At 28.5% G+C, this 24,721-nt stretch overlaps 1 protein-coding gene across 1 annotated transcript in view; it reads right to left on the bottom strand.

Moving 5' to 3' along the window:
• LOC119609351 overlaps nucleotides 1-24,721 on the bottom strand; it is a 90,897-nt gene that overhangs the window by 42,438 nt on the left and 23,738 nt on the right. The window contains exon 2 of the mRNA XM_037964089.1: nucleotides 18,671-19,607. Coding sequence (XP_037820017.1) covers nucleotides 18,671-19,467 — 797 coding nt within the window. The 5' untranslated portion in view covers nucleotides 19,468-19,607. The remainder of the gene's footprint in view (nucleotides 1-18,670; nucleotides 19,608-24,721) is intronic.

Raw genomic sequence — 24,721 nt, 5'->3', positions numbered from 1 at the left:
TGAACTAGAACTGAACTAGAACTGAACTAGAACTGAACTAGAACTGAACTAGAACTGAACTAGAACTGAACTAGAACTGAACTAGAACTGAACTAGAACTGAACTAGAACTGAACTAGAACTGAACTAGAACTGAACTAGAACTGAACTAGAACTGAACTAGAACTGAACTAGAACTGAACTAGAACTGAACTAGAACTGAACTAGAACTGAACTAGAACTGAACTAGAACTGAACTAGAACTGAACTAGAACTGAACTAGAACTGAACTAGAACTGAACTAGAACTGAACTAGAACTGAACTAGAACTGAACTAGAACTGAACTAGAACTAACTAGAACTGAACTAGAACTAAACTAGAACTGAACTAGAACTGAACTAGAACTGAACTAGACTAACTGAACTAGAACTGAACTAGAACTGAACTAGAACTGAACTAGAACTGAACTAGAACTGAACAAGAACTGAACAAGAACTGAACTAGAACTGAACTAGAACTGAACTAGAACTGAACTAGAACTGAACTAGAACTGAACTAGAACTGAACTACAACTGAACTAGAACTGAACTAGAACTGAACTAGAACTGAACTAGAACTGAACTAGAACTGAACTAGAACTGAACTAGAACTGACCTAGAACTGAACTGGAACTGAACTAGAACTAAACTAGAACTGAACTAGAACTGAACTGAACTGGAACTGACCCTGAGCATCGTCATTGGGTTCAATACTAAGAATCAACTGTCAATCCTATTTGAAATTTATTATTGTGAAGAATTTACTAAAAATTTTTTATATCTTTATTCGACTCCTAAAATTTTTCTAAGTACATGAGCATAAATTGCCTTAATGTCTATGTATGTATATTGGTCACAATCTTAATTATTATTAGATATTTCCGTTTGCTAACTGATAACGAAACGAGAAAAAATAAAAGTCATTTTAGCTAAAATGGTAGAACCCAGTAACCCATAAGAGACACCTACACAATGTACACTGAAGTCCAAGTACGGTTCTTTAAATGACGATGGCCATACAACAAGTATATTGATGCAGTGAATGGATATTGTACTCGTTCATGATATTTTTCATAGTGATTATAAAGTTTTCATGTTGCTCATATGGTTTTTTGTGAAAAACATTCACAAATTGCTTGTCATCGATGTTTGTCGATAATTAACTGAAACACAAGTGACAACGATTGAATGTTTTGATTATCGTCATGTATGTAGTCGATCGTGGAGTGTTGCTTGTTGTCCTCTCTAATGTTTGAAAGAATGGGTTCGAGTGTTCAAGACTCAACTTGTACTTTTATAAACTTTGAGGCATGAATAATGGTTACGGCAGAATGTGTTTAAAAATCTTGTTAAAAACATTAGAAAAACCTTTAAAGTAGTTGGATTTATTAGAGTTATAATATATATTTTGTGTTTTTGTGTTAACAAAGGGTCTGTTGCATTCGTATCTTTAATCTAACCTTACAAATAGCCAACACTAATGTATTTGTAAATTGTTGTGTTGTTGCAAGTACAAAATGTACGCTCACAATACCTTAAGCTGCAACATTGACATGCGCCAAATGTGTTTGTAACTCCTTGTCCCTTGTTTTTGGAAAATGTTGTTGTTTATTTTCTTGTTCTTTGGTGTTTCTTTTTCACCCACAAGGTTTTTTTTTCAAAATGTTTAACAAGCAATTTAGTTTTTCATGGCCTATTCTTTTCAACTTGGAACAGAGTTTATCAACGTCATGCGATCACTCAGAATTTTTCTCTTTTTTTCTTCACTGTTTTTCTAATTCGTTGTTAGATTTTCACCTTAAAGCCTTTTTGTATCTAATTTTTTAAAAGCCTGTTAAAAGGTTTTTTAAATTTTGTTCATGTTTTAAAATTAGATTTTGTTTAAAAGGTTTTTTCTACACGTTTTTAATGTTTTTTTAGGCAGTGTAATTATTAATGATGGATCTTGTGTTTCTCATGTACACTTTCCAACTATGTCTTCCTAATTTTATGGTGTTTAAGAAACTGTTGTCTAGTACATGTAGTTTTTTATGCGAAAGAAAATGTAAATTTATTTTGGTAGGCGTTTTAAATGCCTTTATTTTATCTTTAGGAAAACTTTTAAATTAGAAAATGAAAAATCTATTTTATTATTAAGCTTGTTTAAATATTCACATGACAATACGTCGAAATTTAACCAGAAAAGGAATACATTTACCCCCTTATTCACATACAATATTTTTATTTTATAAAATGTTTATAAAACAAAATTTCCATACAAAATCTAATGTATAAACTTTTTATAAAATAAAAATTTTATTTGTTAATAAGGGGTAAGGGTTATTTTCGCAATAATATCGAAGCTTCCAAACTAATTATTCCACTTATGAAGTCTTTTAGTTCTTGTTCAGCTCTGTTTAGATCAGTTCTAGTTCAGTTCTAGTTCAGTTCTAGATCAGTTCTAGTTCTAGTTCAGTTCTAGTTCAGTTCTAGTTCAGTTCTAGTTCAGTTCTAGTTCAGTTCTAGTTCAGTTCTAGTTCAGTTCTAGTTCAGTTCTAGTTCAGTTCTAGTTCAGTTCTAGTTCAGTTCTAGTTCAGTTCTAGTTCAGTTCTAGTTCAGTTCTAGTTCAGTTCTAGTTCAGTTCAGTTCTAGTTCAGTTCTAGTTCAGTTCTAGTTCAGTTCTAGTTCAGTTCTAGTTCAGTTCTAGTTCAGTTCTAGTTCAGTTCAGTTCTAGTTCAGTTCTAGTTCTAGTTCAGTTCTAGTTCAGTTCTAGTTCAGTTCTAGTTCAGTTCTATTTCAGTTCTAGTTCAGTTCTAGTTCAGTTCTAGTTCAGTTCTAGTTCAGTTCTAGTTCAGTTCTAGTTCAGTTCTAGTTCAGTTCTAGTTCAGTTCTAGTTCAGTTCTAGTTCAGTTCTAGTTCAGTTCTAGTTCAGTTCTAGTTCAGTTATAGTTCAGTTCTAGTTCAGTTCTAGTACAGTTCTAGTTTAGTTCTAGTTCAGTTCTAGTTCAGTTCTAGTTCAGTTCTAGTTCAGTTCTAGTTCAGTTCTAGTTCAGTTCTAGTTCAGTTCTAGTTCAGTTCTAGTTCAGTTCTAGTTCAGTTCTAGTTCAGTTCTAGTTCAGTTCTAGTTCAGTTCTAGTTCAGTTCTAGTTCAGTTCTAGTTCAGTTCTAGTTCAGTTCTAGTTCAGTTCTAGTTCAGTTCTAGTTCAGTTCTAGTTCAGTTCTAGTTCAGTTCTAGTTCAGTTCTAGTTCAGTTCTAGTTCAGTTCTAGTTCAGTTCTAGTTCAGTTCTAGTTCAGTTCTAGTTCAGTTCTAGTTCAGTTCTAGTTCAGTTCTAGTTCAGTTCTAGTTCAGTTCTAGTTCAGTTCTAGTTCAGTTCTAGTTCAGTTCTAGTTCAGTTCTAGTTCAGTTCTAGTTCAGTTCTAGTTCAGTTCTAGTTCAGTTCTAGTTCAGTTCTAGTTCAGTTCTAGTTCAGTTTTAGATCAGTTCTAGTTCAGTACTAGTTCAGTTCTAGTTCAGTACTAGTTCAGTTCTAGTTCAGTTGTAATTCAATTCTAGTTCAGTTCTAGATCAGTTCTAGTTCTAGTTCTAGTTCAGTTCTAGTTCAGTTCTAGTTCAGTTCTAGTTCAGTTCTAGTTCAGTTCTAGTTCAGTTCTAGTTCAGTTCTAGTTCAGTTCTAGTTCAGTTCTAGTTCAGTTCTAGTTCAGTTTTATTTCAGTTAGTTCAATTCTAGTCCGATTCTAGTTCAGTTTTAGTTTGATTCCAAATCAGTTGTAATTCAGTTCTAATTCAGTTATATATAAATCAGTTATTCAATTTTAAATCAGTTCTAGTTTAGTTATAGTTCAGTTCTAAATCAGTTCTACATGAGCACTTATTCATATTTAAATCAGTTATAATTCAGTTCTAGTTCAGTTCTACTTCATTTCTAATTTAGTCATTAATCAGTTATAGTTCAATTCTAAATCAGTTATAATTCAATTATATATCAGTTCTAGTTTAGATCTAGTCCAGTTCTAAATCAGTTCTACTTGAGCACTTATTCATAACTAAATCAGTTATAATTCAGTTCTAGTTCAGTTTTAGTTTGATTCTAAATCAGTTTTAATTCAGTTCTAGTTCAATTCTACTTCAGTTCTAATTTAGTTTTAAATCAGTTATAGTTCAATTCTAAATCAGTTACAAATCTTTTATAATTCAATTTTAAATCAGTTCTAGTTCAGTTCTAAATCAGTTCTACTTGAAAACTTATTCATATCTAAATCAGTTATAATTCAATTCGAAATCAGTTATAGTTCTATTCTAAATCAGTTTTAGTTCAGTTCTAGTTCAGTTCTAATTCAGTTCTAAAGCAGTTCTACTTGTGCTCTTATTCAGATGTAAATCAGTTATAATTCAGTTCTAGTTCAGTTCAAGTTCCATTCTAGTTCAGTTATTTTTCAATTCGGAATATAAAAATTTTTCAAATCTCTGTTAGAAAATTTTGTAAAGTAATTTTGACCGATTTATTTTAAATATAGACTGTTAATATACCAATTTTTAAAATTAAATTAAAATTTATATAACTTTTCATTTAGTCCATCATCATAATAATAATAATAATTTTTCAAAGAAAAGTGTAACATACAAAACTCTTTTAAAATAGATTAAAAACTAGAAAACTATTTAATTATACATTTATCAACTAAAATAACAATTAAATACCACTTAATGTAACACCTCTAGACATTAATCATCAAATTGGAAGTATGAGATAGAGGGTATCTTTTGTAACAGGGAAGAATGGAACTTGTTTAAATTGAAAAGAGTATAAAAAGCATTTCATTATGCGTTTGTTAAAGCTTAATGGGGCGTCTCATATATGCACAATAATAGCAGGAGCAGCAACAACAACAAATTGCTAATAAACATGCAACTAAAATCGTCTAGAGTACCAGTAAATTAACGCGATCTGCTTGCTACAGACAACAACTATTGCAAAGTGGCACCTTTGTTAAATGTTGTATGTATGTATAAGTGCACTAGAGTTAGAGGCAAAATGAAAAAATTCATATCAAACTATTAAAACACACACTTGTAGAAAGATTGTTGTAAAATAGATATTTATTAACTGGGCTAGCAAAAGCAGCAGTAAGTAGCTGCAGTAGTCAAGCACAGGCTTGGTTAATATGCAAATCAATAGATGCAACAGGTATTCTATAGATACCGATACATTTACATACTTTAGCCTCAACTTACATGCATAAACATATGAAGACGTACGAGTTTTCATTTTAACTAGAGAGACGACAACATGTGGCAGTGTGTTGTTGCTTCAGCACAATTGTTGTTTTATTTATTTAATTTTCTATTTTCAGATGGTTGATTTAGTTTTTTCTTCTTGTTTGTGTGTGTGTGAATGTGTGCTTTTTTTATAATTTATGGGATTGTGTTGAAATTGAAGCATTAGCATTGAAAATTAATTGATTTATCGGTGTTTATCTATAAAAAGCAAACAATTACAACAGCAACTTCAGTTCAAACATTCGATGCCTTAGACATCAATCAAAATACACAACAGTGAGGAGCAGCATCAGCTTCATCACCAACAAGTAATAAAATTGTATACAATAAACATTTGTATTTACAGCAGCAAATGAGTAACGCCAACATTTTCCTTAAACATCATGCAACTTTGTATGTCAACATCTAAATGTTTGATTAGTTAGTTTTTTTTTTTTTTTTTTTTTCATTTTATACCAAAATGGTATTTTCTTGTGAAATTAACAACAACAACAATTTTTATTAACACTTTTTTTATTTTTCTTCAATATTTATTTATTTGCAACTCGTTGCTTTAGTGATGATGTGCTGCATCAACAAATTTTCAGGCCGACAGGTAGATCTTTTTCAGACTTTTTTAAAGATTTCATTGAATATTGATTGCGTGTGAACTTTTTTTGATGTTGATTTTTGTTGCTGCCAATAATGATTTTGTTGTTTTTTTTTATAAATATTAGGTGTTTGTTGGTTTCTTTTCTATTAAATATTTTCTTAGCTACTTGTTTAAAGTTGCCTGCAGTGTTTCAAAATGAAATAACATGAAGTTAATTGGGTTTTGGTCGAATTTAGGGGAACCTATTCGGAGATAATTAACTAGAGTAACTTTTTCTATAGCAAAGTTGTCAAGACCTACTTTTTTAAAGAAAATTTGTCTAGACCAAAGCAACTTTTTTAATAGAAAAGTTGTCTAGATTAGATCCACTTTTTCTATAGCAAAGTTGTCTAGACCAGAGCAACTTTTTCTACAGAAAATTTGTCTATACTACAGCAACTTTTTCTATAGAAAGTTTCTCTAGACAAGAGCAACTTTTCCTATAGAAAATTTGTATAGACTAGATCAACTTTTTCTATAGAAAATTTGTCTAGACTAAAGCAACTTTTTCCATAGAAAAGTTGTCTATAGAAAACTTTTTCTATAGAAAACTTTTATACACTAGAGCAACTTTTCCTATAAAAAAGTTGTTTTGACTAGAGCAACTTTTTCTGTAGAAAAGTTGTCTAGACTATAGCAACTTTATCTATAGAAAGGTTGTCTAATCTAGAGCAACTTTTTCCATAGAAAAGTTGTCTAGACTAGAGCAACTTTTTCTATAGTAAAGGTGTCTAGACTAGAGCAACTTTTTCTATAGAAAAGTTGTCTAGACTAGAGCAACTTTTTCTATAGAAAAGTTGTCTAGACTAGAGCAACTTTTTCTATAGTAAAGGTGTCTAGACTAGAGCAACTTTTTCTATAGAAAAGTTGTCTAGACTAGAGCAACTTTTTCTATAGAAAAGTTGTCTAGACTAGAGCAACTTTTTCTATAGTAAAGTTGTCTAGACTAGAGCAACTTTTTCTATAGAAAAGTTGTCTAGACTAGAGCAACTTTTTCTATAGAAAAGTTGTCTAGACTAGAGCAACTTTTTCTATAGAAAAGTTGTCTAGACTAGAGCAACTTTTTCTATAGAAAAGTTGTCTAGACTAGAGCAACTTTTTCTATAGAAAAGTTGTCTAGACTAGAGCAACTTTTTCTATAGAAAAGTTGTCTAGACTAGAGCAACTTTTTCTATAGAAAAGTTGTCTAGACTAGAGCAACTTTTTCTATAGAAAAGTTATCTAGACTAGAGCAACTTTTTCTATAGAAAAGTTATCTAGACTAGAGCAACTTTTTCTATAGAAAAGTTGTCTAGACTAGAGCGACTTTTTCTATAGAAAAGTTGTCTAGACTAGAGCAACTTTTTCTATAGAAAAGTTGTCTGGACTAGAGCAACTTTTTCTATATAAAAGTTGTCTAGACTAGAGCAACTTTTTCTATAGAAAGTAGTCTAAACTAGAGCAACTTTTTCTGTAGAAAAGTTGTCTAGACTAGAGCAACGTTTTCAATAGAAAAGTTTTCTAGACTAGATCAACTTTTTCTATAGAAAGGTTGTCTAGACAAGAGCAACTTTTTCTATAGAAAAGTTATGTAGATTAGAGCAACTTTTTCTATAGAAAAGTTGTCTTGATTAGAGCAACTTTTTTTACAGAAAAGTTGTCTAAACTAGGGCAACTTTTTCTATAGAAAAGTTGTCTTGATTAGAGCAACTTTTTCTATAGAAAAGTTGTCTAAACTAAATCAACTTTTTCTATAGGAATGTTGTCTAGTTTCAAACATCTTTTTCAATGTAATGGTTGTCTAGTGTAGAACAACTATTTCCGTATAAAAGTTGTCTAGACTAGAGCAAAGTTTGCTTTAGAAAAGTTGTGTTGACTAGAATTCATGCTAGTAGCGTAAGATCTAGCCTATATTGCCTTAATCAGTTGAATTTTAAAATGCTGGTGTAGATTCGTTCAAAGCATCATCATCATCTTCAGCACCATCGTCAGCATCAATATCAATAAACACTCTAAAACATCAAACATTTTTAGATACTTCAACTTTTCATCAACTCTTTAGGTGTCTCTTGTCTAGCGGTTCCATATGATTTTATAGCAAATGTGCAAACAAACGCATGCACTTCTAACATTGCAGAGTTTAAATAAACTATACAATAACCCAGCAGTTCGGTGTGACTGTTACTTTACTTCGATTATAAATTATCAATTGGCTAAGATTTGGATTAGTTTTAGAGAGTAAAATAATGATTATTTAAATTGTAGAAGAAAATGGTTAAACAAGTAATTGCTTAGAGACACTGATTGTGTTCATTGTCTTCCCGTTAGATTACAAGGGACATATAAAGTAACCAATAGACATCTAACATTATGACGTAGAGCTAAGTGAGTAGCTCTCTGAGTTGTCTAGACCAGAGCAACTTTTTCTACAGAAAATTTGTCTATACTACAGCAACTTTTTCTATAGAAAGTTTCTCTAGACAAGAGCAACTTTTCCTATAGAAAATTTGTATAGACTAGATCAACTTTTTCTATAGAAAATTTGTCTAGACTAAAGCAACTTTTTCCATAGAAAAGTTGTCTATAGAAAACTTTTTCTATAGAAAACTTTTATACACTAGAGCAACTTTTCCTGTAAAAAAGTTGTTTTGACTAGAGCAACTTTTTCTGTAGAAAAGTTGTCTAGACTATAGCAACTTTATCTATAGAAAGGTTGTCTAATCTAGAGCAACTTTTTCCATAGAAAAGTTGTCTAGACTAGAGCAACTTTTTCTATAGTAAAGGTGTCTAGACTAGAGCAACTTTTTCTATAGAAAAGTTGTCTAGACTAGAGCAACTTTTTCTATAGAAAAGTTGTCTAGACTAGAGCAACTTTTTCTATAGTAAAGTTGTCTAGACTAGAGCAACTTTTTCTATAGAAAAGTTGTCTAGACTAGAGCAACTTTTTCTATAGAAAAGTTGTCTAGACTAGAGCAACTTTTTCTATAGAAAAGTTGTCTAGACTAGAGCAACTTTTTCTATAGAAAAGTTGTCTAGACTAGAGCAACTTTTTCTATAGAAAAGTTGTCTAGACTAGAGCAACTTTTTCTATAGAAAAGTTGTCTAGACTAGAGCAACTTTTTCTATAGAAAAGTTGTCTAGACTAGAGCAACTTTTTCTATAGAAAAGTTGTCTAGACTAGAGCAACTTTTTCTATAGAAAAGTTATCTAGACTAGAGCAACTTTTTCTATAGAAAAGTTATCTAGACTAGAGCAACTTTTTCTATAGAAAAGTTGTCTAGACTAGAGCGACTTTTTCTATAGAAAAGTTGTCTAGACTAGAGCAACTTTTTCTATAGAAAAGTTGTCTGGACTAGAGCAACTTTTTCTATATAAAAGTTGTCTAGACTAGAGCAACTTTTTCTATAGAAAGTAGTCTAAACTAGAGCAACTTTTTCTGTAGAAAAGTTGTCTAGACTAGAGCAACTTTTTCTATAGAAAAGTTGTCTAGACTAGAGCAACTTTTTCTATAGAAAAGTTGTCTAGACTAGAGCAACTTTTTCTATAGAAAAGTTGTCTAGACTAGAGCAACTTTATCTATAGAAAAGTTGTCTAGACTAGAGCAACTTTTTCTATAGAAAAGTTGTCTAGACTAGAGCAACTTTTTCTATAGAAAAGTTGTCTAGACTAGAGCAACCTTTTCTATAGAAAAGTTGTCTAGACTAGAGCAACTTTTTCTATAGAAAAGTTGTCTAGACTAGAGCAACTTTTTCTATAGAAAAGTTGTCTAGTTTCAAACATCTTTTTCAATGTAATGGTTGTCTAGTGTAGAGCAACTATTTCCGTATAAAAGTTGTCTAAACTAGAGCAAAGTTTGCTTTAGAAAGAGCAATTGTTTTCTATAGAAAAGTTGTGTTGACTAAAATTCATGCTAGTAGCGTAAGATCTAGCCTATATTGCCTTAATCAGTTGAATTTTAAAATGCTGGTGTAGATTCGTTCAAAGCATCATCATCATCTTCAGCACCATCGTCAGCATCAATATCAATAAACACTCTAAAACATCAAACATTTTTAGATACTTCAACTTTTCATCAACTCTTTAGGTGTCTTGTCTAGCGGTTCCATATGATTTTATAGCAAATGTGCAAACAAACGCATGCACTTCTAACATTGCAGAGTTTAAATAAAGTTTTGAATTTTTTTTAAATTAAAAAGAAATATATAATAACCCAGCAGTTCAGGGTGACTGTGGTACTCTACTTCGATTATAAATTATCAAACGGCTAAGGTTTGGGTTGGTTTTGGAGAGTAAAATAATGATTATTTAAATTGTAGTAGAAAATGGTTAAACAAGTAATTGCATAGAGACACTGATTGTGTTCATTGTTTTCCCGTTAGATTACCAGGGACATATAAAGTAACCAATAGACATCTACTTAGATTGTAGATAAGTAATATAATGACAGAGAGCGAAGTGAGAACTTTGTTCATAATGTTGTATATAAAGTGTTCTTCCCTGACTACTTCAAAAACTGCAGGGATATTCAAAAAAACGTAGCAACCAAGTGAATAAGTATCCCATGGAATTGTTACTTAAAATGTAGGTTTTTATGGCGCTTATTTGCATAATTTCATCACAAGTCGTTATTTTGGGAAAAAATTTAAATAAGAAAAATCAGAAGAATAAAAACTAATAATAATTTAAAATCATTTTTTTTTATTTATTTGACTTTGTATGCTGAAAAATTATTCATAATTTTTTTTAAAATCAATTTTGCAAAACTTTTGAAATTGCACGTGCTGCATTTCGTTGCAAAATGTTTGTATGTATTTTGTTACTTATATTTGTTTGAATGAATAAATGATTGATGCAAACAACTGTTGCAAACGTTTAGAATTTACATTGAAAACGTGCAAATATGTTGAGAGAACTTAAAGATTATAATTTATATTCAAATCACTTCACTATTGTATGTAGTTGTTGTTGTTGTTGTTGTTGCACTCATTCTCGTCGAGTCGGTTACATGTGTCGTGATATCAATCATTTATGTTAATGTCAACCTTAGCAACAAATTAAGTAATGACTGTGTGCCTGCCTTGTTGGCAGGGATTTAAAAGAGTGCTAGGATGTTTATAATCCATACAACTTTTTTCTCTGTGTGTAGAATGCTTTTTTGTCTAAGAGCTTTCAATTAAATCTTCCTAAATCAAACTTAAATCTATAATTTTCTTTATTTCGCACATTTAATAATTTGATTTCCTTTATCTCTACATTTTCGCCATAAATTATTATCTTTCAATTTTATTCACATCGTATTATTATTATTGTCTTACCCAACTGTTAGAAATCTAGACAAAATTATGTTTTTATTTCTACCAACAAGGCAGCCGTGTAGTAGTCCATTTATCTTTTATCAGGTTGACTGGTCAGCAATTTATTATTATATTGTTTTTGTTTTTTTTTTTATATTAATCGAGAGGTGTGTCTCTCCAAAAGGTGTTGCAAAATCATACAATCAAACAAAAGCAAAATGAAAATGTGAAGAAAAAAACAAGAACAACCTCAATATTAATTACATTTAAAGAAAAAACACCCACTTCCTAAAACACAATACATACGATCAACATATACGCATTGATTCTGCTACATAGATACTATCTCTCTTACGTTTTAGTCTATTTCATACCCATTCCTTTATTTTTTTCAACATATTTGTTAAAAATGGAAAAAAGGCCAAAATGCTCAAGGTTAATTGCAGTTTTTTTGTTTTTTTAAGCAAAAAAAAAATCTTAACTACTTTTAGGTTTTTTTGTTGTTGTTTGTTACAATAATTATTGAAAGTTCAATTAAATACAGAATAACTATTGTTCAGAAGAGAAAAGAGTATTTTCAAAAGATATGTCATTTTTAATTTCACGCTAATTTTTAATTGTGATACATTAAGGAGTTAGATTAACTGTCACTTTTTTACATAATATCAATAGATCAATGTAAATTCTAAAGCTTTTAAAAGCTTAAGTGGCATAAAGTTGATGATTCGAATCAAACTTTTCTTAAAGTTGCTAGAAAAAAGGAACTTCTTCTAAAGAAAACATGTCTATACTTGAGGAACATTTTCTATAGAAAAGTTGTCTAGACTAGAGCAACTTTTTCTATAAAAAAGTTGTCTAACCTAAAGCAACTTTTTCTATAGAAAAGTTGTCTAGACTAGAGCAACTTTTTGTATAGAAAAGTTATATATACTAGAGCAACTTTTTCTATAGAAAAGTTGTCTAGACTAGAGCAACTTTTTCTATAGAAAAGTTGTCTAAACTAGAGCAACTTTTTCTATAGAAAAGTTGTCTAGACTAGAGCAACTTTTTCTATAGAAAAGTTGTCTAGACTAGAGCAACTTTTTCTATATAAAAATTGTCTAGACTAAAGCAACTTTTTCTATAGCAAAGTTGTCTAAACTAAAGCAACTTTTTCTGTAGAAACTTTGTCTAAACTAGAGCAACTTTTTCTATAGAAAAGTTTTCTAAACTAGAGCAACTTTTTCTATAGAAAAGTTTTCTAAACTAGAACAACATTTTCTATAAAAAACTTGTCTAGACTATAGCAACTTTATCTATAGAAAAGTTGTCTAGACTAGAGCAACTTTTTCTATAGAAAAGTTGTCTAGACTAGAGCAACTTTTTCTATAGAAAAGTTGTCTAGACTAGAGCAACTTTTTCTATAGAAAAGTTGTCTAGACTAGAGCAACTTTTTCTATAGAAAAGTTGTCTAGACTAGAGCAACTTTTTCTATATAAAAGTTGTCTACACTAGAGCAATTTTTTATATAGAATAGATGTATAGACTAAAGCAACTTTTTCTATAGAAAAGTTGTCTAGACTAGAGCAACTTTAGAGCAACTTTTTCTATAGAAAAGTTGTCTAGACTAGAGCAACTTTTTCTATAGAAAAGTTGTCTAGACTAGAGCAACTTTTTCTATAGAAAAGTTGTCTAGACTAGAGCAACTTTTTCTATAGAAAAGTTGTCTAGACTAGAGCAACTTTTTCTATAGAAAAGTTGTCTAGACTAGAGCAACTTTTTCTATAGAAAAGTTGTCCAGACTAGAGCAACTTTTTCTATATAAAAGTTGTCTACACTAGAGCAATTTTTTATATAGAATAGATGTATAGACTAAAGCAACTTTTTCTATATAAATGTTGTCTACACTAGAGCTTCGTTTTTCTAGAGAAAAGTAGTCTAAATTAGAGCAACTTTTTCTCTAGAAAAGTTGTCTAGACTAGAGCAACATTTTCTGTAGAAAAGTTTTCTAAACTAGAGCAGCTTTTGCTGTAGAAAAGTTGTCTAGACTATAGCAACTTTTTTTCTTTAGAAAGGTTGTTTAGACTAGAGCAACTTCTTTTATAGAAAAGTTGTCTAGACTAGAGCAACTTTTTCTATAGAAAAGTTGTCTAGACTAAAGCAACTTTTTCTATAGAAAAGTTGTCTAGACTAGAGCAACATTTTCTGTAGAAAAGTTTTCTAAACTAGAGCAGCTTTTGCTGTAGAAAAGTTGTCTAGACTATAGCAACTTTTTTTCTTTAGAAAGGTTGTTTAGACTAGAGCAACTTCTTTTATAGAAAAGTTGTCTAGACTAGAGCAACTTTTTCTATAGAAAAGTTGTTTAGACTAGAGCAACTTTTTCTTTTGAAAAGTTGTCTGTTCTAGAGCTACTATTTTAAAAGAGCTTTTAGTGTAACTTTTTCCATAGAAGAGTTATAAAGTTTTGAACAACTTTTTCTATAGAAAAGTTGTCTAGTTTCGTGCAACCTTTTGTACAAAATTGCCAAAACTAAAAGTACATTTTCTGTGAATACACCCTGTCCTTTTGTATTCCTTCTATAATAAAGATGATCTACCAGAATTAGCCATGGTCATAAATTTGATTTTATATAATTTTTTTTTTCTGAGGCATAAACAAAAGAGCAATTTTTTGTTTTTAAAATATCATACATTGATTGGAAGGGGTATTGAAATAAATTGACTTGCCTCTGTTTACTTGTTGGTGTAATAAAATTTTGCAATTTATATTTAAACTTTTGCAAAAAAATTATATGAAAGATTAAAATTTTAATAACAGCAAAAACATAAATTTTAATTAAAAATTGTTACTTTAACTTGTTCATTATCTGCATACATGAATACTTAGTATATCAGTATGAGTTTGCAATTTAAAATTACAACAATTAAATGTTGAACATTAATAATGTTTGCTTGAGAATTAATGACACTTTCTATTTAATAAATTTGTTGTTATGATATATTTTTTTAGTTTTTAGTTAATTAAGTATAAAATTATGCATATTATATGAATGTTTTCTTTTTTTTAATTTATAAATAGTTTTAATAATTAATTCAAGTAATTTAAAGATTTAGTGTGATTACAACTGCAGCGACAAGCGATGTAAGATGAGTTAAAGTTTTGAAAAATCGAAGGGAGATTGAAATTATTCTTTAGGTTATAGGAAATACTTTGGTGATTTTCATATTTAAAATTTTACTTTTAGAGAGCAGTAGAGAGTAGGGTTCTATAAATCGACTTTCGAATAATCGAACAATCGACTTTTTGTCGAAGTCGACTATTTTGTTCCAAAAAAGTCGATAACTCGACTATCGTCTGTGAAAAAAGTCGAAAAGTCGACTTTGTAAATAAAAGTCGAAAAGTCGATAAGTCGAAAAAAGTCGTAAAGTCGTAAAAAGTCGAAAAGTCATAAAAAGTCGAAAAAAAGTCGAAAAAAGTCGGAGAATGTCAAAAAAAGTCGGAAAAAGTCGAAAACTCGAAAATAGTAGAAAAAAATCAAAAATAGTCGAAAATTTTAAAAAAGTGGAAAAAGTCAAAAACTCTAAAATAGTCGGAAAAATCGAAAAAAATCAAAAAATAGTCGAAAAAAGTCGAAAGAAGTCGAAAATAGTCAAAAAGTCGAAAAAAATCGAAAAGTCGACTTTTCGTTTCAACTATAGAACCCTAGTAGAGAGTTCGTCCAAAAATAACTTTTAAAAGCTTATCATCAGCCGATCCATATAAAACTTTTAAAAGCTTGTAGTATTTGTAAGCTTTAATAAATCCGTCGCCTATCGCTGCAATTGTAATTTAAGTCGTTAAGTTTAAGTTATAAGTCAGTTACAAATGTTTGAGTTTATTCATTATAAAATATTTAAATTCAATGTGTCTTTAATTGTTTCAATATAGTTTTACAGACCAAGAGACATGTCTGGTGTAAAAAAGCACAAATGAAGTAATTAAAATGTAAAAAAATCGTATTTTTTTATTAATTGTAGTTAAATGCAAATTACAAGCTATAATAAGGGATCATAAAAAAATACATTAATGCTTTGCCATACATTTAATTGAAATGATGGAAAATTTCCATTAAAATGTTTCTTAAATATTAACATTACATGACATAATTTTAAAATATATTATTGGCGCCTTTAATTAATAATTTATTGGAATTTCTAATTTATTTTTAGTTCTTTGTTTCTAAATCTAGTTTATGTTTCTAACAAACATTGTATTAATTATTTTATTATTTATCATTTATTTAAAAATTATACTTTTTATTTTATTTAAAATAATTGTCTTAACGTTCAGTTTTTTTTTCGCTACTATTGTGGCAATTAAATGACAAATAATAATTTATTTAAATCAATTGAATGTCTTTTATAATAAAAGCACTCATAAATTAGAAAAAAAACTGATAAAAAACAAAGATTTTTTTCTCTACATATTTGATTGAAAACATATTGCAAGAAATCGTATACTATAATAAATAAAATTTATTGCACTAAAAACACTAAACAAAAATTTATGACATTCTTTGGAAATTCAGTTAATTCTGTGGAAAAATATATTTTTTTCAAGAATTTTTCAGTAACTTTTTAGAATTAAACATTTAATTACATTTTTATTTTATTGAAAAATTTAAAATAAATTTTCTCTTAATTCTTTACAGATTTTTATAAAAAATATTTTCCAGAATTTTAAACAAAAATAATTGCAGTTCAAAATTTAACAACGAAAAACTAATTTGTAAGGGTAAGTCCAGAAACTTATTTTATTCTACTAGTCTGATTATAAACCTTTTAATTATATATACGAAAACTTTATTTAACTCAATTAAAATTGATAATATTCACCTATTTATAACGCCAAATCGTTTAGCATAAATAACTTTATCGTGGAAAAATTTTTATACAAAAAGCTCTTGATTTCTTCTAAGCCTCAACAATTTTCTATAGAATTTTCGATTCTCAAAAACTATCTCCACAATTCTCTATGGGAAACTATATATTGAGTGTGAACAATTTTCTATGAAAAACTTTTGAGTCTGAACAAGTTTCTATAGTAAACTCTTTAAATTCAAACATTTTCTTTGGAAAACTCTTGAATCTCAACAATATTCTATAAAAATCTTTTCAATATCAATAAAGTTTAATAGAAACTTTAGAAATCTCATTAAGTTTCTATAAAAAACTTTAGAATCTACGCAATTTTTCCTTGAAAACTCTTAACCGTTTTCTATGGAAACTAACCAATTTTCAATAAAAACCCTTTAATATCCACAATTTCTATAGAAAAATCTTTGAGTTTTAACAAGTTTCTATAGAAAACTCTTTAAACTCAACTAGTCCGTCTCAATAATGTTTTATGGAAACTCTCAAAATTTCAACCATTTTCTATAGAAAATTTGTCTAGACTAGAGCAACTTTTTCTATAGAAAAGTTGTCTAGACTAGAGCAACTTTTTCTATAGAAAAGTTGTTTTCTATAGAAAAAGTTGCTCTAGTCTAGACAACTTTTTCTATAGAAAAGTTGTCTAGACTAGAGCAACTTTTTCTATAGAAAAGTTGTCTAGACTAGAGCAACTTTTTCTATAGAAAAGTTGTCTAGACTAGAGCAACTTTTTCTATAGAAAAGTTGTCTAGACTAGAGCAACTTTTTCTATAGAAAAGTTGTCTAGACTAGAGCAACTTTTTCTATAGAAAAGTTGTCTAGACTAGAGCAACTTTTTCTATAGAAAAGTTGTCTAGACTAGAGCAACTTTTTCTATAGAAAAGTTGTCTAGACTAGAGCAACTTTTTCTATAGAAAAGTTGTCTAGACTAGAGCAACTTTTTCTATAGAAAAGTTGTCTAGACTAGAGCAACTTTTTCTATAGAAAAGTTGTCTAGACTAGAGCAACTTTTTCTATAGAAAAGTTGTCTACACTAGAGCAACTTTTTCTATAGAAAAGTTGTCTACACTAGAGCAACTTTTTCTATAGAAAAGTTGCCTAGACTAGAGCAACTTTTTCTATAGAAAAGTTGCCTAGACTAGAGCAACTTTTTCTATAGAAAAGTTGCCTAGACTAGAGCAACTTTTTCTATAGAAAAGTTGTCTAGACTAGAGCAACTTTTTCTATAGAAAAGTTGTCTAGACTAGAGCAACTTTTTCTATAGAAAAGTTGTCTAGACTAGAGCAACTTTTTCTATAGAAAAGTTGTCTAGACTAGAGCAACTTTTTCTATAGAAAAGTTGTCTAGACTAGAGCAACTTTTTCTATAGAAAAGTTGTCTAGACTAGAGCAACTTTTTCTATAGAAAAGTTGTCTAGACTAGAGCAACTTTTTCTATAGAAAAGTTGTCTAGACTAGAGCAACTTTTTCTATAGAAAAGTTGTCTAGACTAGAGCAACTGAAAACAATTTCTATAGAAATCTTTTGTCTGATCAATTTTCTATAGAAAACTATTGATTTTCAACAATTTTCAATAGAAAACTCTTGAGCCTTAATAACTTTTTATAGAAAGCATTTTAAATGTTAATTATTTTCTACAGAAAGGTCTTGAGTCTAAACAAATAAAACTCTGGAGACTCAACATTCAAAAAACCAAAGTTCTACCTAGAAAGTTTTTATAAAAGATTTCAATCAAAAGCTTTGTATAAACAACTTTTACTAAACGTTTCTGATAGAAAAGTTTTGTGAAAACTTTTATAAAAGGAACGTTTGTTAAGTTTATTATAGAAAGCTTTTGTTAAAATTTTTACTTAGAACATTTTTGTGAGCAAGATTTTTCTATCAAAAGCTTTGTATTGACAACTTTTGTCAAAAGTTTTAAATAGAAAGATTTTGTAAAAAGTTCTACTTGAAAAACTTTTGTCAAAAGTGCAACATAGAAAACTTTAATTAAAACTTTACATATATAGCTTTTGTTAAAAGCTTTATATAGAAAAAACAACATTCATAGAAAACGTTTCTCAAAAGTTGTATATTGATTTTCTTTTTAAAAAGTTTTTTATTGCAAGCTTTTGTAGGAAAAATTGTTATATAAAAAGCTGTTGACCAAAGTCAAAATATTTTTCAAAAGTTTTATATTGAAAATTCTTTTGACAGTTTAACATTGAAAACTTTTTTTAAAAGTTTTTTATTGAAAACTTTTTTCAAAAGTTTTTTATTGAAAACTTTTTTCAAAAGTTTTTTATTGAAAACTTTTTTCAAAAGTTTTTATTGAAAACTTTTTTCAAAAGTTTTTTATTGAAAACTTTTTTCAAAAGTTTAATATTGAAACTTTTGTCAAAAGTTTTCATATTGAATGTTTTGTATGGAAAAGTTATATATAAAAATTTTATATTGGAGGTCGACTGAGTCGAGTTAGTATTGACTTAGTAGAAAATTTGTCGTTCAAACATTTGCCTAACCTATCAAAACTTGTTTCATAAAAAGCTTTTTTAAAGCTTTATACAGAAAACTTTTTTCTAAAATCTTTCAAATTGATGATTTTTTAAACATTTGTACTTACTTTTCCATATCCTTTGGATCCATACCACTAGGATTTCTACTAATAACATTCGTTTCAAAAGGATCTTCAGTAGTGGGTGCGTCAGACCCCGCACTGGTGGGTGGTGCCAAAGGATAACCACGTCTTGCGGGTATCATGGCAGGTGGGGCCAAAGTTGTAGTTGTTGTCTTACGTGTAGGAGCCGAAGTTGGTACCATTGCTGGACCATAACCACGTCTCGACCAATCAGGTAAAGATTTTACCCCTGTATTACTAACAAATTCCACATCATCACTATTATCATCACCCTTACCGGCATGTGATTGAGTTTGTGTAGGACCGAAAGTGTTTGTATGAACATTATAGGTATTATAGGCCCAATCATCGTGGGCATTACGACGAGCATTATAACGTCTTTGTATGGATTTATTGTAATAATCTTTAGCACTTACACGTCTTAATTTAGTGGAGCTGCCAAGTGCTGTTGTATTCTTTGGTATGCTATTCTTAACATGTTCAATAAGTTCCACTTGACTATTGGGATTTTCTAGATGTGTGGCTATTGAAGCTGTTGGTGATTTTATATCTAATTTTCTAGATTGTCTAGCTGTACTGATGGGGCTGCTTAATAATTGTTGTTTTACTTTTGTTAGATGTTGTCGATGATGATGTGGATGTTGATGTGTTTGTTGTTGTTGTGCTAAATGTTTTAGATGTTGCTTTTGTAAATGTCTTGTGTCTAGTGTTTCAGCTAAAACTGATAAAACACAACATAAAACAATTATTGTTATATGACACATAAATTTAGCAACTTTCATGATGGTAGTTTTATTTTGGAGGAGTTTTAGTTTGTTTTAAGATTTCCTTAATCTAGAGCTGTTTGAGCTGGGGTCTCCTCAGCGGTTTTGCTCCTTGTTGCCTGGAATCTGACGTTTGGTTGTTTTAAAACAAAATAAATCTGCAAAGATAAAAAAGACATTGTATAATTTTTAACAAAATGTGTTAAAATTAATAACTCCGATAAGCTAATAAGCTTCCTGTATGAATCATTATACCCTACACCACTTTAGTGGGGAGGGTATATTGGGTTTGTGCTGATGTTTGTAACACACAATAATATTGGTTCTATACCCACCTTAAAGTATACCAATCGGCTTAGAATCATTTTCTGAGTCGATTTAGCTATGTCCGTCTGTCCGTCCGTCTGTCTGTCTGTCCATGTAAACCTTGTATTCAAACTACAGGTCGCAATTTTGGAGATAATTCAATGAAATTTGGTACATGATCGTCTATGGTACCGGAAACGAAGCCTATTGAAAATGGTTAACATAGGTCCATTATTTCACCTAGCCCTATACAACTGAACCCGCCGAATAGGCCTTTTAAGTTCTTAATTATGTTTAATATACTCCTATCTCGAAAAAAAGCTGTAAAACCAAGTTTTATACTAGCCTTAATAACCCTCATGAATTTTATAATTATAGGACCTCATTTGACTCTAGCCCCTATGAAAGCCCCCTTCAAAATTTTACTTAAATATCCACAATTTTATTCCACAATAAATGGCTTAAGTATAGACAAGGTACAATTCAACTTAAATGCTTCATTATTAAAACTAAATCACATTTTATTTTTGTAACAGGTGTAGGGTATTATATGGTCGGCTTCGCCCGACTATAATTTCTTACTTGTTTTTTCTTGAAATGTCCTCAGTTATGTGTGTGTGTGTGGCAAGAATACCTAAAACCACAAGTGATCAATTTTGCTACCTTAATATGAAATTGTTGTCATCTAAGTTTGTTTTACGCCTTTTATTTTGTCTCCATATTTTTCAATAAACATACATCATCATAAGATATAAATCTTTCTTAATACCACAGCACAACCATTTGTGTCCATTTGTTTAATTTAACCAATCAACCTAACGACCAACCAATCGACCATTTAACTGACCACTAAATGGTTGTTCATTCTCACTGGCTCAGTCTAAAGACAGCATACGAAATCATGTCCACAAAGCCACACACAGTGTCTGAATTTATGTTAAATCCAAAAATATATTCTCTTCTCTACCTCTCTACACTCCCTCTATTTCTTTTAATTAAAGCTTTATTTCTATACAAAAAATCAAAATCAATATTGCATTTAAATTTGAAAATAAAGCTTGATTTAATACTTTTTTCTAAACAAACGTCAATGTTGCTTTTTTGTACTTTATTCATCTTTCCGCTTCGTTTGAAATCCATTGTGACAAGGTCACTTTCATTCATTTTTAAACAAAAAATTTTATTTGAATTTGTTTTGATTTAGGATTCCTTTAAATTTAATATTTTTTTTTTTACTTTTTTGTGTTCGTTTTTTTCTGGGAATTTTATAGTTTTATATAAATTTTATAAGAATTTTATATGAATTTTTATTTTATTTGAACTTGACCATAAACTTGAAAATAATTTCAAGGAAATTTTAATATTTTCAAAGCAACAATAATTTAATGCATATTGTTTTATCACTGCAGCCAGTTGTTATAGAATTTTGAAATTTTAAGCAAATTTTTTTTAAGTTTAGTATTTCCGTTTCCCTTAGGGTGTGTGTTATAATTTGAATTATTTGTTAATAATGACAACTTATTAAATATCTTAATTTAATAATTTCTAAATAATTAATTAAAAATTAAAAATGTTAATTTAGTTTTTCGAAAACATTTAAATAACACGTTTAAGGAAATGGCAAAAAAAAAATATAAAGTTTTATTGCATTGCAGTTTTAAGCATTCGGTATTTTCTTATATTTCTCTACTAGCATACCCTGGGTGCTTCGCTACCCTAACTTAAATACATTCAAAATTTTGTTTACTTTTATAGAAAATTAAAATTGATTGAACATTTTTTTAATGTTTCAGTTTTATACGTTCAATATCACGTGATTAAATTCGCATTCAGTAAGAAGCTTGTATTTTTAGTTTCATTCATTTAGCTTCCACATTATAAAAAATTTCGAAAGTACTATTTGAAAAAAAGTACTATTTTAGAGAATAGATCATCATTTAATCAAAATTTTATGTTTCTGTGTTCAATATTATAAACAATTCAAAAAATATAATTTTAATGAATGAAAAAGTACCAAAAGTCCCGTTCAGAAGATTCTCATTCACTAAGGTTCCTACATTTTAAATTTTATTTTCAATATCTATGTTCAATATCGTAAAAATATCAAAAAATACCATCGGAAAAACGAAAAAGTACAAAAATCTCTCTCAATAAATTCTCATTTAATAAGGACCGTGTGTTCCGGTTAACCATTATAATGAATCTAAAAGGTACCATTTGAAGAATAGAAAAGTACCAAATAGTTCCCACTTACAGAATATTATTCAGTCAGGACCATGTATGTTAAAATTAATGTTCCTTAATGTTGAATATTTTAGAAAATTAAAAAAAAGTACCATTTATGAGATAAAAAGTACTAGAAAGTTCTCTCTAAAAGAATCTTATTCAATGATAATAATCATGTGTTTTGAATTCATATTAAAGAACATACAAAGATTATCATTTGAAGAAAGTAAAAGTACCAAAAGTGGAATAAATTTTACCTAAGTGGAAAGTACTAATAAAAAGAGTAAAAATTTTCCCCTTTTCGCTTAGAAATACACTTTTTCGAGAATTAAGTTTACAAAGTGTTCCGTATTAAAATCTATATATCACAGATAAAACTCAAACGATTCAAATCTACATTCATTTGTTCCAGAAAAATAGTGCTTTCAAAAAGTACCAAACAATTTACTCGAATTTGGTCCTATATAGGCCTTAGTACTCGAATTCCAAAATAATATACCAACATCTTATTTTGTGTGAGTAAATAAACTGCTTTTTCTAATTTTATAAAAATAGACTCAATGAGTTTGAATAAAATTAAATTTCCCGTTTTTTCCCATTATGGTACTTTTTTCCTCAGTGAAATAGCAAAAATTTTATTACAATAAACATTACAGAATTAGACCGTAATTTAATAGGAATAATTCAATAAACTGAAAAAGTTTTCTTAATGTGCTAAAAAAAAGTATAGAAAATCTCAAGAATTTTCTATAGAGAATTCTTGAGTCTCAACCAATTTCTATAGAAAACTCTTGAGTCTCAACCAAATTCTATTGAAAACTCTTAAGTAGCAATAATTTTCTTTGAAAAAAGTCTTGAGTCTTTAAACTGTTCTTTAAACTCTTGAGTGTTAACAGTTTTCTACAGAAAACTCTTGAGTCTCAAACAAATTCTATAGAAAACTATTGGGTCTCGACAATTTTCTATTGAAAACTCTTGGTCCGCGAGGAATATTATATTCCCCAAAAAAACTGGAAAAAACAGGGCCCAAATAACCCAGTACCGGCGGCAAGTCTACTCGCGAGTCACGTGTCGTCGTCATCCTGTTTTCTAAAAATAGAAAATTTATGGAAAATTCTCTAAAAATAGAAATTTGATCGAAAATTTATCGAAAAGAGAAAGTTTATAGAAAATTATCTTAAATTAAAAATTGAAAATTTGTCGAAAATTTTCTAAAAATTAATTTCTCAACCAAATTCTATTGAAAACTCTTAAGTAGCAATAATTTTCTTTGAAAAAAGTCTTGAGTCTTTAAACTCTTCTGTAAACTCTTGAGTGTTAAAAGTTTTCTACAGAAAACTCTTGAGTCTCAAACAAATTCTATAGAAAACTATTGAGTCTCGACAATTTTCTATTGAAAACTCTTGGTCCGCGAGGAATATTATATTCCCCAAAAAAAACTGGAAAAAACAGGGCCTAAATAACCCAGTACCGGCGGCAAGTCTACTCGCGAGTCACGTGTCGTCGTCATCCTATTTTCTAAAAATAGAAAATTTATTGAAAATTCTCTAAAAATAGAAATTTGATCGAAAATTTATCGAAAATTTTTTAAAAAGAGAAAGTTTATAGAAAATTATCTAAAATTAAAAATTGAAAATTTGTCGAAAATTTTCTAAAAATTAAAAATTTATCAAAAATTGTTTAAAAATATAAAATTTATTGAAATTTTTATAAAAATATAAAATTTATTGAAATTTTTATAAAAATAGAAAATTTATCGAAAATTCTCTAAAAATAGAAAATTTATCGAAATTTTTTTAAAAATGCAAAATTTATCAAAAATTCTTTAAAAATAGAAAATTTATAGAAATTTTTCAAAAAATAGATAATTTATGGAAATTTTTTTAAAAATAGGAAATTTATCGAAAATTTTCTAAAAATAGAAAATTTATCGAAATTTTTTTTAAAATACAAAATTTACCAAAAATTCTTTAAAAATAGAAAATTTATCGAAAATTCTCTAAAAATAGAAAATTTATTGAAAATTTTCTAAAAATAAAAAATTTATAGAAAATTTTCCACAAATAGAAAATTTATCGAAATTTTTCTAAGAAAGTTTATCGAAACTTTTTTTAATATAAAAAATTTTCATAAAGTAGAAAATTTATCAAAAATTTTCTTGAAATATAGAAAATTTTCTCGAAATTGAAAATAAATCAAATATGTTTCTTTTTAAAATTATGACATTCGATATCGAACATGATCTCAGTAGATATGAAATCTTATTCGTATTCGGACCCTGTTTCTTTAAAAAAAATTAATCCAGCATTAAATCTTTTTTATAACTTTTGAGTTCATATAAAAAATCAGTATCAATTTCTTATCTAAAATCAACTTAAACTTTATTTTTTTTTACAATTTATTTAATAATTTAACTGCACCCTACTTAAGGTCACATCCCTAATTAAAACTAATTTATAACATATTTTTTATTTCACCTAATAAATAAACATCTGAAGGTTGAATTTAACAATTTAACTATTGTCTTTTCTAAACAAACCAAAAAAACTACAAAACTTAATTATAATAACAAATTATTGAAATAATCGTCTTAATAATTAATCGAAAAAAGGGCCAAATTGTTTAACACAAAAAAAATAAACGGTATATAAAATTTGATGGGTTATAATGATAATAATAAAACATTTAATGAAATAATTTGTGTTTATTACTTATAAGTAGCTTATTTACCTAAAAAATT

The sequence above is a fragment of the Lucilia sericata genome, unplaced genomic scaffold (assembly GCF_015586225.1).
Source record: "Lucilia sericata isolate MDLA Ls3-8-SP2 unplaced genomic scaffold, ASM1558622v1 Contig000962F_arrow, whole genome shotgun sequence".
Taxonomy (NCBI): Eukaryota; Metazoa; Arthropoda; class Insecta; order Diptera; family Calliphoridae; genus Lucilia; species Lucilia sericata.
The sequence above is the reverse complement of the archived record's forward strand: the minus strand, read 5'-3'. Positions and strand labels throughout refer to the sequence as shown.